The sequence below is a fragment of the Hypanus sabinus genome, chromosome 17 (genome assembly GCF_030144855.1).
Source record: "Hypanus sabinus isolate sHypSab1 chromosome 17, sHypSab1.hap1, whole genome shotgun sequence".
NCBI classification, from domain to species: Eukaryota; Metazoa; Chordata; class Chondrichthyes; order Myliobatiformes; family Dasyatidae; genus Hypanus; species Hypanus sabinus.
In genome coordinates, this window is record NC_082722.1 from 78,341,504 (window position 1) to 78,362,229 (window position 20,726).

A 20,726-nucleotide genomic window follows, 5' to 3' on the forward strand; every position below is an offset into this window, starting at 1 on the left:
CACCGCTACAATTGGTGACCCCGATGGCCCAAACGATATTTGGACCGGAGATGAACAACGCCGCATCTGTTCATGCGGTTTCATTAAAACTGCCAAGCTTCTGGACACTGCGACCTCACCTATGGTTCCAGCAAGCAGAAGCCCAATTCCACATTCGGCAGATAACCTCAGATGCTACACGATACTACTACGTGGTGAGCTCCCTCGACCAGGAGACAGCTGCCCAGGTTGAGGAGTTCATACAGTCGCCCCCAGCGGACGGCAAATACACAGAATTCAAAGCCCTGCTCATAAGGACTTTCGGACTCTCACGGCGCGAGCGAGCTGCCTGCTTACTGCAGCTGGATGGTTTGGGAGACAGGCCACCGTCGGCTTTGATGAACGAGATGCTCTCCCTGGCCGGAGGTCACAAGCCCTCCCTCATGTTTGAGCAGGCATTCCTGGAGCAGCTGCCAGAGGACATACGCCTGCTGCTGTCTGACACAGATTTCAGCGATCCCTGGAAGGTGGCGGCCTGGGCGGACATGCTGTGGAAAACCAAGAAGGTGAGTGGGGCGTCCGTTGCACAGATCACCAGGCCATGCTCCCAGCAGCAAACCAGACCAGGCCTGGCCACAGAGCCCGCTAACTCCAGAGGCAGGGGTGAGGAGGCCAATGAACAATGGTGCTTCTACCACCAGTGGTTGGGCGCAGAAGCCCACCGCTGTAGCCCGCCCTACAAGTTCCTGGGAAACATCTCCTGTATGTCTGGGACAAGCGGTTGGGCCGCCGCTTTTTGGTCGACACCGGAGCCGAGATCAGTGTCTTACCTCCGAGTTACGACACCCGCAACAGGGCACCGGGTCCCACCCTGAGGGCCACGAACGGCAGCACAGTAAGGACCTATGGCACCCGTCAGGTGCAGCTACAGTTCGGCTCCAGCAGGTTCACGTGGGACTTCACACTGGCCGCCGTAGCCCAACCGCACCGGGGCGTGGATTTTTTGCGAGCTCACAGCCTGCTGGTCGACCTGCCAAGGAAGAGACTGGTCCACGCCGAGACCTTTCAGACGTTCTCCCTGGGAGAAGCCCAGTTGCTGGCCCCTCACCTCGGCTCCATCACGCTGTCCGACAACGACTTCACCAGGATCCTGGCGGATTTCCCATTGGTTCTGGCACCGCAGTTCACGGCAGCCATGCCCCGACACGGCATACAGCACCACATCCCGACCCAGGGACCACCCTTCCACGCCCGTGCTCGGCGGCTTCCCCTGGACAAGCTCCAACTGGCAAAGGAGGAGTTCAAGGGGATGGAGGAATTGGGGATCATCCGGCGGTCCGACAGCCCATAGGCCTCCCCCCTGCACATGGTGCCCAAAGCAACGGGGCTGGAGACCATGCAGCAACTACCGCAGACTGAACGACACCGGACCGCTACCCTGTGCCGCACATTCAGGACTTTGCAGCAAACCTGCACGGTGCACGGATCTTCTCCAAGGTAGACCTCGTCCGGGGATACCATCAAATCCTGATGCATCCGGATGACGTCCCCAAAACGGCACTCATCAACCCTTTCGGCCTTTTCGAATTCCTCCGCATGCCGTTCGGCCTAAAGAATGCCACACAGACGTTTCAGCGGTTAATGGACGCGGTGGGACGCGACCCGGACTTCGCTTTCATCTATTTGGACGACATCCTCATAGCCAGCAGCAGTCGTCAGGAACATCTGTCCCACCTCCGTCAACTCCACGCCCGACTGAGTGAGTATGGCCTGACAATCAACCTGGCCAAATGCCAGTTCGGGCTCGACACCGTCGACATCCTGGGCCACAGGATTACTAAAGACGGGCCAACCCCTCTGCCCGCTAAGGTAGACGCAGTCCGCCATTTCCCCCGACCCACCACAATCAAAGGCCTTCAGGAATTCGTAGGTACGGTCAATTTCTACCACCACTTCCTCCCTTCAGCTGCCCGGATCATGCGCCCCGTTTGCCCTGATGTTGGGTCCGGGCAAGGACATTACCTGGGATGAGGAGTCCGCCGCCGCTTTCATTAAAACCAAAGAAGCCTTGGCAAACGCCATGATGCTAGTGCACCCCAGAATGGACGTCCCTACAGCTCTCACAGTGGACGCATCCAACACGGCAGTCGTGGACCGGTTCACAAGATGGCCAGAGGCGGTCCCGCTCACCGACACCACCTCCGGATCTTGCGCCCGGGCACTGATTGCCACCTGGGTATCTCGCTTTGGTGTACCGGCCCACATTACCTCTGACAAAGGTGCCCAGTTCACCTGCAGCCCGTGGTCAGCTATGGCCAGCCTTTTGGGGACTCAGCTGCACCACACAACTGCCTACCACCCACAGTCGAATGGACTAGTGGAGCGTTTCCACCGTCACCTTAAGTCGGTTCTCATGGCCTGCCTGCGAGGAGCTGACTGGGTGGACGAGCTTCGCTGGGTCCTACTCGGCATCCACACGGCGCCCAAAGATGATCTGCACGCCTCGTCAGCCGAGTTGGTGTACGGCGCACCCCTGGTTGTCCCAGGAGAGTTCATACCAGCCCCAAGGGGGCAAGATGAAGAACCCGCAGCAGTCCTGGGCAGACTACGCGAGAGGCTCGGTAACCTGGCCCCCATACCCAGTTCACAGCATGGGCAGAACCCGACCTGCGTACCCAAAGTCCTGCAGAACTGTAAGTTCGTTTTTGTACGAGGGGGCGGACATCGGGCACCACTACAGCGGCCCTACGAGGGGCTGTTTACAGTGATCAGAAACAACAGGTCCACATTCGTGCTGGACATTGGGGGGAGAGAGGAGGTCTTCACAGTGGACCGACTTAAACCGGCCCATGTGAACGTGGCGCAGCCGGTCAAGATTCCGGCACCGCAGCGCAGAGGCCGACCTCCCAAACAGAGTCCGACCCAGACTGTGGACATTGGGGGGTGTATTGCCAGTTCTGGAGGTGGGGGGGGGGGGGTTATGTGGCGACCCACTTCCCAGCGCACTCGAACCGGCTCACAAAGTGGCGCGAGCCGGCATAGAGGCCGGTTCCAAAAAGGGCGCCAAGTCTGCTTCACCAGCAAGGGGAAAAGCCCACTCGCGGGACGGGACTGTGAATACGTGCCCCCTACAGCATTCCCGCCTGTGGAGGGCGGGATCAGGAAGGCTTTAAAGCGAGGCCGTGAAGTTTGAATAAATCTCTTTTGTAACTGCAGCTCACCGACTACGTGTCGTTATTGCAGCGCTGCGTGTAGCACACCGCTACAGGGTGACCCTTTTAGAACAGAGGTAAAGTGGAGATTTTTTTTAGCCAGAGTCGTGAATCTGTGGAGTGCTCTGACACAGACTGTGATAGAGGCCAAGTCCGTGGGTATAATTAAGGAAGTTGATCATTTCCTGATCAAAAAAATGATGATGAGAAGGCAGGTGAATGGGGTTGAGTGGGATCCGGGATCAGCCATGATGGAATAGCAGAGCAAGCTCGATGGGCTGAATGGCCTAATTCTGTTCCTATGTCTTATGGAGACACTTGTGGGCTGCTCAAAACAATCCTTGCTGATTTGGATTGACACAAACACGTTTCACTCAATGTCGTGATGTTCTGATTTGTGACAAATGAAGCTCATATTTATCTTTACAAAACACAAGAAAAAGAGAGGTTAAAGTTAATAAACATTCTTTTACTGACCCTGTGAAGATTTTGACAATCCATTGAAATTATGGCACAAACCGGGACGCCAAACCACCTGAATTCATCCCCAAAGCCTTTGGGAATGCTCAGTGGCTGCTTCAATATTGTGCCAATACTTTAAATTACAGAGAAGAAACTATAAATTCCCGATGTTTCAAGCACCATTTTGTTTACACGATAGACCATCAACAAAAACAGTACAGATAAATGGGACAAATTTGACAAACAACAGAAAGACAGTCAGAACCAAGAGTGAGGAATGCTCACTGTTAAGTCTTTTGTCACTTTAAATGGAATGGAACTTAAATTACAACAATGTAATAAATTAACAGTATACTATTCCATCATCCTTCATGGCCATCATAGCAGGGAAGATGGTGGAGGTAACTCCCACTACCCATTAAATGCTCCCAATGATGCTCGTCTCAAATTGTAGTTCTTCACCTTCACATGTGGCTTTAGCTACAAAATCTGGCAGAACCGTTTCTACTGGAGAAAGGACAAAGGTGCAGTGCTGGCACCTTAAGACCAGTCGCTTCGGGCAGATGGGGTTCAACAGCCAAGGTTGGCAGCTCATCTGGAACTCTCATCTTAAACCTCCGCTGCCTTTCGGTTGCACCTACTCACAGGGAAGGCTTTGGGAGTAAACCCCAAGGAAAAAATCAGGAGCTGGAGTCCCTAAGACAGTCTTACATTGAGTTCAACGCTGACTGGCAACTCCCGTGATGGTGCTGGTACTAAACTGTATCAGTCTCTGCCGTTCCTTTGGATTCATCAGCTACACGGGAGGGGGGAGCCTGCTACATGGGCTGTCTGAATTACACAGCTCTGGCTTGTGTATCACGTTAGACAGCTAGTATGCAACAATCACAAGTGACCCTGACCAATGGATGGCTTCATCCTTTGGCTCAGACTGTCACAAGGGAGAGATGGTAGTGTAGCCTCAACTCTAACAGTGAAGTTGAGAAGTTAAAGTTTATACATGTTCCTACAGCCTTTTACTTAGGTCAGAATACTGGGCCGTATGGAGTTAAGGTGAGCGGCGAAGTTTAAAGAGGAAGTGTGGAAGATTTTTAGTTTCTCTCTGAGAGCGGTGGGTGTTTGGAGCAGACCAGATGGTGGTGATATGGGGTTTTTAGGCAGGCTCACGAACGTGGAGGGATCAAGAGCAGGCTGGAGGGATTAGGCTAAGAAATCTGGTCACATTTAACCTGGGTCAGACTCTGACACAATACTGGAACAGTAGTGAGATCATCACCTTGTAGTAAACAGAAAGAGACACAGGTCTAGAGCACTGTTTCACCAGAAACTAAATTTGTTTTGGTGTTTCCTCTATAAAAATTCCTGACCTTTCATTGGCCCTGTCATAATTACAAGCTTCAGAAGTGCCTGCAACAAGCAATCTGCTGGGAGAACTCAGATCACACAGTGCCTGCAGAGGGAAGGGGAACCGTTGACTGGTCTCCTGACTTCCCTGACACGCATTCCAGCATCTGCTGTCTCTTGTCTCCCCAAAACCGAGAGGCTTGTTTACTTGCGGGTTGCCGCTTGAAAAGAAGGACCCACTGACAGGGTGAGAGAAGGGGAAGGGGGTGGGGTGGGTCACACCTGACATGAACAATAACAAAGCAAATCAGAGAACGCAGCATGATCTAGTGTCAAGTTCAACACGGTACCACCAACGGTTCTGCGTTATTGACAGCAATCAGTTTTTCAGTTTGTAATCCAAATATCCACCCAGGCTGTCTGCCTTCCGTCACAGAATGCACACTACTGTGTCGCTGGCTTCAGCCCTCTTGTAAAGTTCGGTTTCTGAAAGATGGTGGAATTGGGATAAAGAATGTGCTCCCTGTGTGCTTTGTACTGCTCCAGCATCTCCTCGAGGTCCTGGTCTGCAGGGATCACCTAGGACAGAGAACTAAGACAGTAAGACAAGTAGAACTAGGACGACTGAGTCTGCTCTGCATTAGGTCTGGGCTGATTTTTCTTCTCCCAACCTCATTCACCCTTCCTATGCTCTATAACCCTTAACCCCTTAGCAGCATTAGGCCAACTGGCCCATCGAATCTGCTCTGCACTCAATTGTGGCAGAATTTTTTTTTCAACTCTGTGGTCCTGACTTCAGCCTGTAATCCTTCACTCTCTTTACACATCAAGAAGCTAGCAATAAACACAAGGGATTCTGCAGATGCTGGAAATCCAGAGCAACCCACACTAAATGCTGGACGAACCCAGGAGGTCAGGCAGCATCTGTGGAGAGGAATGAACAGTTAAGGTTTCAGGCCGAGACCTTTCATTGGGACCCATCAATCCCTTCCTTAAACACACTCAAACGCCTGTGAAAATGAATTCCACAAATTCGCCATCCTCTGGCTAAAATTCCTCACCTCTGATCTAAAGGGATGTCTATTTATTCTGAAGCTGTCCCCTCTGGTCCTAAACTCCCCCACTGATGTTTACCCTACAACCATCAGGCTCCTAAACCAGTGTGGATAACTTCACTCACCTCAATTCTGAACTGATTCCACAACTTACAGACACACTTTCAGGGTCTCTGCAACCTGGTGTTCACTTTTTTTTTAAATTATTGACAGGACTTGTATTCTTCTGCGTATTTGTTTCTCAGTTCTGTTATTCATAAGTTCTACTGCGTTTCTTTATTTTCCTGTAAAGCCTGCAAGAAACAAACCTCAGGCAGAGTATAGGGACACATACACTCAGCAGAATGGATGTGGAGCAGATGTTCCCCAAGGTGAGGGAGTTTAAGACAAGACAGCCTCAGAATATGTGGCGTCCTTTTAGAATGGAGATGTGGAGGAAATTCTTTAGCCAGAGAGTGGCGGGTCTGTGGAATTCGTTGCCACAGGTGGCTGTGGAAGCCAAGTCACTGGATATACTTAAAGGCAGAGGTTAATTCTTGATTTTTCAGGGCATGAAGGGATACAGGAGAAGGCAGGAGATTGGGGCTGAAATGAAAAGTAGATCATAAGACCATAAGACATAACAGCGTAAGTGGGCCATTCAGCCCATTGAGTCTGTTCCACCAATCATGGGCTGATCCAATTCTTCCAGTCATCCCAATTCCCCTGCCTTCTCCCCATACCCTTTAATGCCCTGGCTAATCAAGAACCCATCTTTCTCTGCCTTAAACATATCAATGACTTGGCCTCCACAGCTGCTCGTGGCAACAAATTCCACAGATTTGCCACCCTCTGATTGAAGTAATTTCTCCACATCTCCATTCTAAATGGACGTCCTTTAATCCTGAAGTTGTGCCCTCTTGTCCTAGACTCCCCTGCCATGGGAAATAACTTTGCCATATCTAATCTGTTCAGGCCTTTTAACATTTGGAACGTTTCTATGAGATCCCCCTCATTCTCCTGAACTCCAGGGAATACAGCCCAAGAGCTGCCTGACGTTCCTCATACAGTAATTCTTTCATTCCTGGAATCATTCTTGTGAATCTTCTCTGAACCCTGTCCAGTGTCAGTATATCCTTTCTAAAATAAGGAGCCCAAAATAGCACACAATACTCCAAGTGTGTTCTTGCGAGTGCCTTATAGAGCCTCAACATCACAACCCTGCCCTTACATTCTGTACGACTAGCAATGAATGCCAACATTGTATTCGCCTTCCTTGAGGTCCAGTACCAGCCTGGTTTTCCCAATCCACTTTTATGTTAAAATCCCCAACAATTATCATGACATTGCCCATTTGACATGCCTTTTCTATCTCCTGCTGCAATTTGTAATCCACATCGCGGCTGCTGTATGAAGGCCTGTATACAACTGTCATTAGGGTCCTTTTACCTTTGGCATTTCTTAACTCAACCCATAGAGACTCTACACCTTCCAATCCAATGTCATCCCTTTCTAATGATTTAATATCATTTCTTATACACAGAGCCACACCACCCCCTCTGCCTACTAACCTATCTTTCCGATACACTGTATATCCTTGTACATTCAGCTCCCAATGGCAGCCGTCCTTTAGCCAAGTTTCAGAGATGGCCACAACGTCATATTTGCCAATCTGTAGCTGAATTTCAAGATTGTCCATTTTATTTTTTATGTTGCGTTCATTCAAATACAACACTTTCAGTCCAGTATTTGTTGCTTTCTGTTTTAACTCCACCATGCCTCTATTGCCCTGTAACTCATCCCACTGGCTGTGATTATGCCTCATCTCCTGCCTGTTCTTTCTATCATCTCTGTTGCACACTATCTTTGATTTATTTCTGTTTTGATCAGCCATGATGAAATGGTGAAGTAGACCTGATGTGCCAAATGGCCTAATTCTGCTGCTTTATCTTATGGTCTTAACAAATAAACACTTTGAACTTTGGAAACATCCTCCACATCAACACAATCCAGGCCTTTTAATATTAAAAGTTAAAAGACATCATAATATCTCGAATTCTCCCAGCTCCAGGCTCCTACAGCCAACACCCATCATCACCCTTACAACCTGTGTGACAAGCTGACTTCACTGTGCCGACATTACACAGTGCCAGTGAGATCTGCCTTAGGGTCACTTACCAACACAGGCGCAGGGACTTTGAATGAAGTCTGTTTGACCAGCCAGTCTTCATAAAGCTGATGAAGTCTTCTCAGATAGTCCTGACAGAAGGAACAGAGGCAGTGGTGAGTGAAATTTATGCAATGAACACCATTCCTCTAAGCCAGGGGTGGGCAAACTTTTTGACTCGAGGGCCACAAAGGGTTCTAAAATTTGACAGGGGGGCCGGACCAGGAGCAGATGGACGGAGTGTTTTGGTAATACACCTCATAAGAGAAAATAAAATATCATGGGATATGTAGAAAACATGTGCTTTAATTTCAATTGAAAATGAACAAATGCATTACAACAAAATGTCTGTCTTTGAAGTCCCATGGTATTTAGCTATTTATTGAAATGACTTTTAAAACACTGAAAATTAAATGAATAAAATAGTTTTTTTTAATAGTAACAGTTATTATTTTAAAGCACTGAAAATTCTGTTATCCTTCAAGATATTATCATCATCACTCTCCTCCTGACTGTCTTTATTTCAAAAACGGTAGGAGGTGCAGGTCTACTTGTCCTGCTCCTTCTTATTCAATTGTCCCCTGTGCCAAAACTCAACAACGACCCGCACAAGGACAGAACAGTGACAGCGCGCCAGTATGCGGAGCGCGTTATTTGATCTGGAGCACATCTTTTATTTTGAGAACGTACGTGCACCTGCGCACTACTCATGTCCATCACTTAACAGAAATGACATGTAACATGTAAGGCTTATTGAAAAAAATATTTTCAAATGCATTTTTTTTTACATAACACAACGAAGAAATTTATTTTTAATTTCAGTGGGAACAGTGTTGTTGGTCTCCCTTTTTAGCCAGCGCATCAAAGTCTGGATTTAGTTTTGTTGTGGCGATTCTCAGGATGGATCTGAGGTGTTGGTCAGTTAACTTGGATCTGTGGCTGGCTTTGTTGATGTTCATGATGCTGAACGCCTGTTCACACAAATAGGTCGAGCCGAACAACGCCAGCATCTTCTGTGCCGTCCTCCGGAGGTTTGGAAACACCTCTTTACCAAGTGAAGCATAAAAGTCATTCAGTTTAAGAGAGTTGAACTTCTCTTTTAAGATGGGGTCAGACTGAAGGTCGATCAGTTCCAGCTGTAGCTCCTCTGGTGCTGTTTCAGGATCTTGTGACAGGGGACAGGCCACCAACTGAAGTGACTTGTCAATTTTTTCAAAATCAGAAAAGCGACGGCAGAATTCTCTGTGCAGCGCATCCAGTGACTCGCTGTATTTTTTCACATTTGCGCCGGCCTCTTCCAGCGTGGCTAGTGTGGGAAAATGAGTGAATAACTTATTCAAAATTTGCCTGGAGAAAAAACCCAGCTTGGATTTAAAGGCTTTCACGTTTGTGTACATGTCATGCACAAACTGATCCTTCCCCTGTAGCTTCACGTTCAGTTCATTCATGTGTGAAAATATATCCACAGCAAACGCAAAGTCACAAAGCCAGCTCTTGTTGCTCAGCTCAGGAAATTCGCCGGCCTTCCTCAGTAACTCCAAAAATGCACCGATCTCCTCTTTGAGCTCCCATACTCGTTGAAACACTTTGCCCAAACTTAACCAGCGGACACGGGAGTGATAAAGTAGGTCCTGGTGATCCGCATCAGTTTCCTCCAGGAACGTGATGAACTGACGGTGCTGAAGTCCCCTTGCATGTATAAAGTTGACAAGTTTTACAACAGGATTCACAACATGATTCAGCTGTAATACCGATTTACATAGAGATTCCTGGTGGATGATGCAGTGAAGGAAAATAACATCCTGGTCAGGATTTTCATCTTTCACTTTATTCTGTATTCTCCTCAGCAGGCCGACATTTTTCCCCGTCAAATTAGGAGATCCATCTGTGGTGACGTTGATAATTTTACTCCAAGGGAGCTTCATATTTTCGATGACAGCAGACACCCGGTCATACAAGTCCTCTCCCCGTGTTTTTCCTTTCAGAGACTCCATTGTCAAAAACTCCTCCGTTATTTCAAAAGTATTGTTAATTCCTCAGATAAAAATGAGAAGCTGAGCAGTGTCTTTTACATCGTTGCTTTCATCCAGTGCTAATGAATATAACGTGAACGACTCTGCCTTTTTATTTAAGTCGCTGGTTATATCTTCATCTATCAGTTCCACATGGCGAGTCACTGTCCTGCGTGATAAACTGATTTTTTCAAATTTGTCTTTGCTCTCCGGACACAATACACCTGCTGTCTCCACCATACATTCTTTTAAAAGCTCGCCTTCAGACAGAGGCTTGCTGGCCTTTGCTAATTTGAATGACAGCATAAAACTCGCCTTGGTACTTGACTCATGAATGGCAGTTTGATGGTGAAAAAAATTTTGTTGAGCCTGTAAATTAGCTGCCAACCTCTGAGCATTAGCTTCCCATTCTTTCATTGACTGGTCGCTAGCATAGTTGGCATGTTTTGTGGCAAAGTGACGGCTGATATTATATTCTTTAAAAACCACCACAGTCTCTTGGCATATCAGGCATACAGCAGTTGATCTGTGTTCGGTAAAAAGATATTTAGTTGTCCACTCCTTATTAAACACCCGACATTCTCTATCCACTTTTCTTTTCTTAGCTCCACTCATCTTTACAGAAGGGGTGAGAGGTCAAAGAGTAAAGCGCAAATGTGGAGTAATATGCTGCACCTCAACAAAGGTCAATGTATATAGAGTGCGTCATCTATTGGGAAAACGCCAGAATTACGGGGAAAAAACGTTAACAAGGTTTATTAATATAATTTCATCAAGTTCTGCGGGCTGGATTAAAAAGCTTAACGGGCCGCACATGGCCCGCGGGCCGTAGTTTGCCCATGCCTGCTCTAAGCTGTAGCGGTGCCCAACCGCACAGTAACGGAAATGCTCCCACGCACGTAGCCTTTATTGCTGCACAATTGGAATTTTCTTTTATAACATTAATAATTTTGAAATCTAAATTAATTGTGGAATACCCTGTAATTGTGTTATTGAATATAATCCATAAATTTTCTAAACAAATTTTTACTTTGAAGTATTTTAGAGCTTCAACGTATTTATATTGTCAGTGTTTCAAGTTACAAATTGTAACAACAAACACAGAATGAAAGTCAGTAGCTCACTAGTAATAAACCACTGGCCCATTGAACACTGATGTCATCCAAGTTTAAAACTTTACGAAACGTGAAAGATTTTCTTTGTTTTACTATATTACATTAGCCCTTTCAATTAATAAAATCAAAAGAATGCAATTTTTCAATTTTCATTCTTATAATTCTTAGGCTACATCCACACTACACTGGATAAATCCGTAACCGAAGCTTTTTCTCTTCGTTTTTAACTTCCGTCCGCACTAAAACGGCGTTTTCGTCCCCCGAAAACGGAGATTTTCAGAAACGCTCTCCAGAGTGTGTAATTTTGAAAATGCCGCTTGGGCAGAGCAGTGTGGACGGGGTAACTGGAGAAATCTAAAAACACTGTCATGACGTGCCGGAACAGATGGTGGCAGCAGAGTGGAATTTCATTGTTTTCATGAACCCAATAGAACAATGCCGCAGTGGAAACGGAAAGAGTAAACCACTTCCTCTTCAGTTGTTTTCTGTAGGTGTGTCCTGCACTTGTCCAAGAGGAGGAGATTCACCCAAATATCCATTTTAATGTGGACAGAGATATTTTTAAAAACACCCAGTGTGGACGCCTATCATTTTTACGCAAAACTGGCGTTTTCAAAATTATCCAGTCAAGTGTGGATGCAGCCTTAGTATGTATATTACAAACAAATACATTTGAAGCGTCGCGCAGTTTTCAGGTCATGTAAAAATTTCCAGCTCAGAGCAATGGTTAGTCTGTGTAGCTGATAAAAAATATATTAGAGGGAGCATTAGCAGTTAAGACAAATTTCCACTCCCTTTCCAATGATGCCCCCTTCAACCCCATGTAGCTTCGTAGTCAGTGTGACAAGCTACAGCACCAGCGATCCAGGTTCAACTCCAGCTGTGTCTGTAATGAGTTTGTCACTCTCCCTGTGACTCCCACATCCTAAATACATACAGATTCAGGTTAGCAAGCTGTGGCCATGCAACTTTGGTGCTGCAAGCACCATGGCAATTATAGGCTGCCGTCCCAGCACAATCCTCAGACAGTGTTGGTCATTGACGCAGACGATGAATTACACTATGTTTCCATGTACCCGTGACAAATAAAGCTAATCGTTAAAATACTTTAAGATGTTTAACAGTTTGTGATGTGATGAGTGTTTGCTGTGGTACTGTCCCAGAGGGATATGGGCCGAATGCAGGACACTGGGAGTAGCGAGGGCTAGTTGAGCCAAAGGACCTGTATCTGTGCTGTATTGTCCATGGTTATACTAATTCTATGTTGTTTCTAGAATGTCTCCACCCACCAAGGTTTTCATTCAATCTGCATTGGCTGTGTACATCTCTGCAGCTTCTCCTGAAACATCGAAACACTGAGTGTAACGTGTCACTTGCATCAATGACCAACACAGTCTGAAAATGTGCTGGGGGATCAGCTTGTAAGTGTCACCGTATTTCCAACACCAACTTAACAGGTCCACCACTTACTGACCCTAAACCCTACGTCTTTGGAATGTGGGGGAAGACCAGAGCACTCACCGGCAACCCACGTGATCAGGGGAAGAACGGACAAACTCCACACAGACAGCAGCAGGATTTGAACTTGGGTCTCTGGCACTGTAAAGAGTTAAGCTAGCCACTGCCACCTGTCTTTGCTTTGGAAGTTTTTTGTTTGTAATATACATAAATGATCTGGATGATGGGGTGGTAAATTGGATTAGTAAGTATGCCGATGATACTAAGGTAGGAGGTGTTGTGGATAATGAGGTGGGTTTTCAAAGCTTGCAGGGAGATTTATGCCGGTTAGAAGAATGGGCTGAATGTTGGCAGATGGAGTTTAATGCTGAGAAGTGTGAGGTTCTACATTTTGGCAGGAATAATCCAAATAGAACATACAGGGTAAATGGTAGGGCATTGAGGAATGCAGAGGAACAGAGAGATCTAGGAATAACAGTGCATAGTTCCCTGAAGGTGGAGTCTCATGTAGATAGGGTGGTGAAGAAGGCTTTTGGAACGCTGGCCTTTATAAATCAAAGCATTAAGTACAGAAGTTGGGATGTAATGTTAAAATTGTACAAGGCATTGGTAAGGCCAAATTTAGAATATTGTGTGCAGTTCTGGTCACCGAATTATAGGAAAGATATCAATAAATTAGAGAGAGTGCAGAGACGATTTACTAGGATATTACCTGGGTTTCAGCACTTAAGTTACAGAGAAAGGTTGAACAAGTTAGGTCTCTATTCATTGGAGCGTAGAAGGTTGAGGGGGGATTTGATTGAGGTATTTAAAATTTTGAGAGGGATAGATAGAGTTGACGTGAATAGGCTGTTTCCATTGAGAGTAGGGGAGATTCAAACGAGAGGACATGATTTGAGAGTTAGGGGGCAGAAGTTTAAGGGAAACACGAGGGGGTATTTCTTTACTCAGAGAGTGATAGCTGTGTGGAATGAGCTTCCTGTAGAAGTAGTAGAGGCCAGTTCAGTTGTGTCATTTAAGGTAAAATTGGATAGGTATATGGACAGGAAAGGAGTGGAGGTAGTGCGGGTAGGTGGGACTAGGTGAGATTAAGAGTTCGGCACAGACTAGGAGGGCCGAGATGGCCTGTTTCCGTGCTGTGATTGTTATATGTTATATGTTATAAGTACAGATGCTTGGAAAGAGAAGGACTGTATGACTGATATCTCATTCCTTCGCTCCAGGATTTCCGCTGTTCAATGCTCCCCAATGTCTCTCGTCGTCTGCCCCAACCAGCCCACCATAGAGGTTAGCACAGTGCTTTACAGCATGCCAGCTGTAACACTGAGTTCAATTCCACTGCTCTCTGCAAGGACTTTGTACGTTCTCCCCATGACTGCATGGGTTTCATCCGGGTGCTCCGGTTTCCTCTCGCTTTCCAAAGATGTACAGCTTGGAGTTAGTCCATTATGGGAATGCTATGTTGGCACTGGAAGTGTGGTCAAACTTGCAAGCTGCCCAGCACAATTCTTGCTGATTTGATTTGATGCAAATAACATATTTCTCAGTGTGTTTCAATATACATGTGACAAATTAAGCTAACCTCTTTTAATCTTTATCTTCGTTCTCCCTCCCCAGCCCCGTTCAATCCCCGTTTACAATTCTTCTCACCAAAGGAATGATCTTCTCCTCGCTCCGACACCTGGCTTTCAGTCTCTGGTAGCAGGTCTCGGGCGTGGTCTGCAGATACACTGATAAGAATATCAATATGTATTAGGCTCTCATCACAAAGGAACCCACTGCCTTTCGCTAACCCCCACACGTCCCATCCTCTGCCCAATAGATCACGGGCATGTCACTCCCCCACCATCGGCAGTATCTACAGGTGCCGCTGTCGCAGGAAGGCAGCGTCCATTATCCACACCGTCTTCTCACGGCCGCCATCGGGTTGGAGGTCCACACCACTCGGTTCACGAACAGCTGCTCCCCTACAACCCCATTCTGATCTTCAATTAACTGATGGAACCCTCATCACTGGAGTTTAGCAACACTACTGACTACTTTGCCCTCCAAGAGGACCACGACCTTGTTGCGGTTCACGTGCCTCAATGACCCGGAGAGCTATACTAGCTGGAGTCGGGGTTTTATAGTCGGTAGGGACACCCATGCCAAACAGGTCAAAGGATAGAGGTCAGATTCAGGGTTTCACCCAAGGACTAACCATCCTCAACAGTGACTGGTAAAACAGTCGTTACAGAAACCGGTAAAAAAGTAGCATCTTTCTACATCGGAGTGTGACGGTTTTCCTGAGTCACCACCCAGGACTCGTATGAAAATGAAAAGAAAGCCACTGACATGAAGAAGGAAGCCATGAACACTGCCAGAGATAGAGGATTTTCATTACAGCCCTGAACAGGAAGTCATAACCACTTTGTATGGGCGTAGACATGAATTATATGCATTTTTAAAACAAGAAAGAACACAGCTAAAAGAAAAAGAATAAAGTCCATTTTAGTACAAAGTGATTATCCTGTTGCTGAACTGTACTGATGAGGCTTGTATGAAGATTTGAAGGTACCAACAATCATCCTGAATGTTACAATGAAAATGAAGATTTGGAGGATGCAATCGTCAAAAGCATTGCATAAGGGCAGTCCATTATCCACACTAGGTGTCTGCACTGATTTTGTTCAGTTACAATCAAAAGGATGCATCAGCGTACACTAGATCAATTTCCCCATCAATAGCTATTGGCTGCAGCCGTTGATGAACCGGGTGTCGTGGGACTGCTACCGTGAGAAGATGGCATAGCCCGTGCGGTGGGGATAACATATGGTTCCTACCTGGGGCAGTGACTCCTGCAGATGCTCTCAATGGGGGGGGGGGGGAGGGTGCTTATGATATGCTGAGCTGAGACCACCACACAGTGTGCACCATCTACAAATGCACTGTTACTCACCCGGGGGCCTCCAAATACACCTCCCAGCCCCACCACCAGCAACAGTGCAGCACAGTTTGACTCAGAAGCTGATTTAACTGTCTAACTTTCTGGGTTAGAGGAGGTCTTGGATACAGAGGGCAAGATATATAGTATGCATGAGGGAGGAGGAGGAAGGAGAGGGGTAAATAAGAGGATGAGAGGTCTATGATAAGTTAAGTAACACTTAAGTTGGAACAAAGAGTCACAGATGTCTAGATCAGAGCCAATATAGAGAGAGCAGGTTACCTGGGGGAATTGTGTCTGGAAGGCCATGCCTTGCCCAGAAGGAAGCGGAGGTACCTTTCCTCAGTCAGGAGGTTAGACACAGGGCAGGATGGAGAATTAACCTGATGAGCAGCAGGGACACAGGGTGACCTCAGGAAAGCACTCTCCCAGTCAGTGATTGGTTCAGCCACTGCACAGAACGCAGTGCACTAGACCAGAAGACTTCTCTGGTGGTTTGTCAATTTTTGTCTGTTTATGTGTAGTTTTATTTATTGCTTCTATTGTATTTATTTTTGAGGAAGGGTCGGCATGGTAACCTGGTGGTTGGCACAACACCTTACAGTACCAGCAACCCAGGTTCAATTCTCGCCACTGTCCATAAGGAGTTTGTACGTTCTCCCTGTTACTGTGTGGGTTTCCTCCAAGTGCTCTGGTTTCCAAGGCTGTAACAGTTGATAAGTTAATTGGTCAATGTAAACTGTCCTATGGGGGGGGGGGGGGGTGCAACCTTTTAGAACAGGGCTAAGGAGGGATTTTTTTTTAGCCAGCGAGTAGTGAATCTGTGAAATGCTCTGTCACGGACTGCAGTGGAGGCCGAGTCCGTGGGTATACTTGAGGCGGAAGTTGATCGTCTCCTGATCAGTCAGGACATCAAAGGATGTGGTGACAAGGCAGGTGTATGGGGTTGAGTGGGATCTGGGATTGGCCTTGATGGAACGGCAGAGATGAGCTGAATGGCCTAATTCTGTTCCTGTGTCTTATAGCCCCGTGATTAGATTAGGGTTAAATCAGGGATTGCGTACTTTATCTCAGTAAGTCTCTCAATAATCACACAGCAGTATGTGGTAACCTGTACAGACATTGACGGTAAATTTACTTTGAGCTTTGCCTATGACCCTGATGGCAGGAAGGTCAAATGAGAAAGGACACACATTGCATCTCCTGCACATGTGTGGGACAGGTGCTGTAAGCCCAGAGCCCTGAAACTTTCAGTTTTTCTTGCCAGTTCCTGGCGTTTACCAATTTTACACAATCATTAAACTATTCTCCAGTTTTCTGTCCAGCCCTCCTCATCCCCTTCATCGGTCACTCTTACCAATGAGATCGACTGAAACGTTGGTGTTCCCCACGATCCAATCAAACCACTCGGTCAGCACTGCGTAATCCACAGCGGGCATTATGGAGCTGAGGAGAGTGAAGATGATTCCGATTCAGGATATGTTGGTGCTGGAAGTGTGAAGGCACTTGCAGGCTGCCCCCAGCACACCCTCTTACGTGTTGGTTGTTAACGCAAATGACGCTTCAATGTACGCATGATCAATAAACTGGAATCAAACTTGCATCTCAAATGTTCCATTATTCTGAGGCTGTGCCCTCTAATCCTAGACTCTCCCTCCAACAGAAACATCCCCACCATATCCACTCTATCCAGGCTTTTCAGTAATGGGTAGATTTCAATGGATCAGTTCTTGTATCTGAACTCCATTTGGTATAAGTCCAGGTGTCAGACAACCCTCATACGTTAACCCTTTTAGTTCATTCTTGTAAACCTCCACAGAACTATCTCCAAGTCCAGCACACCTTTCCTTAGATACTGTACCAAACTGGCTTTCACAAAGTTATGAGATGCACAGATAAGAGTAGATATACAAAACTCACATACAAGAGCTTTGCTCGGCCATGTTCTCTCCTTGTGCTGCATCAGCAAGGTGGTACAGGAGCCTCAGGATCCACACCACCAGGTTCAGGAACAGTCATTACCCCTCAATCATCAGGAAGGAGGTACAGGAGCCTCAGGATCCACACCACCAGGTCATTACCCCTCAACCATCAGGAAGGAGGTACAGGAGCCTCAGGACCCACACCACCAGGTTCGGGAACAGTCATTACCCCTCAACCATCAGGAAGGAGGTACAGGAGCCTCAGGACCCACACCACCAGGTTCGGGAACAGTCATTACCCCTCAACCATCAGCAAGGTGGTACAGGAGCCTCAGGATCCACTCCACCAGGTTCAGGAACAGTCATTACCCCTCAACCATCAGGAAGGAGGTACAGAAGCCTCAGGATCCACTCCACCAGGTTCAGGAACAGTCATTACCCCTCAACCATCAGGAAGGAGGTAGAGGAGCCTCAGGATCCACACCACCAGGTTCGGGAACAGTCATTACCCCTCAACCATCAGGAAGGAGGTACAGAAGCCTCAGGATCCACTCCACCAGGTTCAGGAACAGTCATTACCCCTCAACCATCAGGAAGGAGGTACAGGAGCCTCAGGACCCACACCACCAGGTTCGGGAACAGTCATTACCCCTCAACCATCAGGATTTTGAACCAGAGGGGATAACTTCACTCAACTTCACTCACCCCATCACTGAACAACCTGGTGATGTTTCAACAACCTATGGACTCATTTTCAAAGACTCATCTCATATTCTCAATATTTAGTGCTTATTATATTTACTATTTTTATTTTTTTCTTCTCTATTGTATTTGTCCAGTTTATTGTTTTTTGTACATTGGCTGTTTGTCCGTCCTGTTGGCTGCAGTCTTTCATTGATCCCATGATCAATGCTTCTTGTATTTACTGTGAATGTCTACACGAAAATGAACCTCACGGTTGTATATGGTGACATACATGAACTTTGATAACAAATTTAATCTGAACTCTGCACGACCAGCTGAGCTCCCCAACAGATTGTTGCCCGAGATGCCTGCAATTAACCTTGTTACTGGGCAAATTTCAATTTATTTACCCACTTGTTTGTTTAGAGTACAATGGGTCTTTTTGGCCCAATGCGCCACACTACCCAGCAACCCACAGGGCAATTTCCAATGTCTAATTAACCTACTGACCGGTATGTCTTTAGACTGTGGGAGGAAACCCACGTGGGTGCGAGGAGAACATACGAACTTGATCACAGACAGTGACGGGAATGAACACAGATCTGACCGCTGTGCTACCTTGCCCCCCCATCCCCCCCCCCAATGGGAGGTGGGCAGGAGAATAGGGTTGAGAGGGAATAAACCGCCATCAAATGGTAGAGTGCCCAGAGAAACCCCACGCATTCCATGGGGAGCACGTAGGAACTCCTTGGAGAGGATGCTACACAACCGTGGAACCCTCCCAGTCTAGGTCATACTATACTCCACAAGCACAAGGATGTGAAAATAACAAGGCTGCCACAGTGTCAGAGCACTGCAGCACAGAAACAGGCCCTTTGGCCCATCTAATCCATGCTAACCCCTCCCATCCAACTACTTATCCAAACTTTTCTTAAATGCTGCAATCAACCCTGCATCCGCCACTGCTGCAGGCAACTCGTCCCACACTTGCACCACCCTTAGAGTGGAGAAACTCCCACCTTACTCGAACAAAACCATCACGAATATAGCGTGTCCCCAGCTCACTGATTCTCCTCTCACGCCCACCAGCACCACACCCACAACTTCCACACTCTTGAGAAGCTACGCTTACTGCCAGCACACGATCCTGTTTCATTGGGATCAGATCCGATAAGCAGGCAATTCAACCAGTTGTAATGACAGGGCTGTCAGTCTGGGTCAACCTGTGTGACGAGGGAGTGATGGGAACAAGTTTCTTGGCCACAACTGCTTACCTCTGGTAGTGGTTCTCTACGAAGATGTACTTGGCACTGTAGATGGATCTCTCCATCATTCGGACCGGCAGCGTCTAAAGACAAATATTACAAAGAATTACAAACAGTTGCATGAGCTGGAATGTTTCTCTCTGGAGTTACGGAGGATGAGAGGTGATTTGACAGAGGTATACAAGAAGCAAAGGCAGAAATGGCTAATACAAGAGGCAGAATGTCTTCATCTTCTCCAGCACATCCTCCACCTCTGGCATCTCATCCTTGCCATCGACCTGGATCGGAAATCCAGCCAATTCCTCAGAGCGATGTGGAGAACAGCCCGGTTCTGGGGTGGGATAGAGGAAGCAATGGGAGTCATATTACAGGAGGGAGAGTGGAGAGCAGAGAATGCAGGAATGCCCAGAGATCCCTCCAAGTCACAGTGCATGTTGATAGGGTAGTTCAGAAGATGTATGGCGTGTTAATTTTCATCAGTCAGGGGACTGGATTTAAGAGTCACTTGGTAACGTTACAGCTTGATAAAATCTTAGTTAGACCACATTTGGAATATTGTGGTCACCTCATTATAGGAAGGATGTAGAAACTTTAGAGAGGGTGCAGAGGAAATTTACCAGGATGCTATTTGGATTAGAGAGTGTTTCTCACGATATGTTGACACGTGACCAAGTGGTTAAGGCATTCATCTAGTGATCTGAAGGTCGCTAGTTCGAGCCTTGGCTGAGGCTGCGTGTTGTGTCCTTGAGCAAGGCACTTAACCACACATTGCTCTGCGACGACACCGGTACCAAGCTGTATGGGTCCCTTCCCTTGGACAACATCGGTAGCGTGGAGAGGGGAGACTTGCAGCTTGGGCAACTGCAGGTCTCCCATTAAAAAAATCTTGCCCAGGCTTGCGCCCTGGAAACTTTCCAAGGTGCAAATCCATGGTCTAACAGAAGCCTACATACAGGTTTCTCACGAAGAAAGGACGAGTGAACTAGGGCTGTTCTGTTTGGAGTGAAGGAAAATGAGAAGTGACTTTACAGAGGTGTACAAGATGATAAGAGGAATAGATCGAGTGGACTGCCAGAGACTTTTCCCCAAGGTGGGAATGGCTAATGGCTAATACAAGAGGCACAATTTAAGGTGGTTGAAGGGAAGTGT

At 47.0% G+C, this 20,726-nt stretch overlaps 1 protein-coding gene across 2 annotated transcripts in view; it reads right to left on the minus strand.

Moving 5' to 3' along the window:
- Window positions 1-3,639: 3,639 nt before the first annotated feature.
- Window positions 3,640-20,726, minus strand: part of tk2 (thymidine kinase 2) — a 42,241-nt gene continuing 25,154 nt past the window's right edge. For both annotated transcript variants that reach the window (XM_059993288.1, XM_059993290.1), the window contains 5 exons: window positions 19,587-19,660; window positions 17,064-17,152; window positions 14,434-14,513; window positions 8,210-8,290; window positions 3,640-5,576 (listed from right to left, as the gene is read on the minus strand). In XM_059993288.1, the coding sequence (XP_059849271.1) occupies window positions 5,442-5,576; window positions 8,210-8,290; window positions 14,434-14,513; window positions 17,064-17,152; window positions 19,587-19,660 (459 nt within the window). In that variant the 3' untranslated portion in view covers window positions 3,640-5,441. The remainder of the gene's footprint in view (window positions 5,577-8,209; window positions 8,291-14,433; window positions 14,514-17,063; window positions 17,153-19,586; window positions 19,661-20,726) is intronic.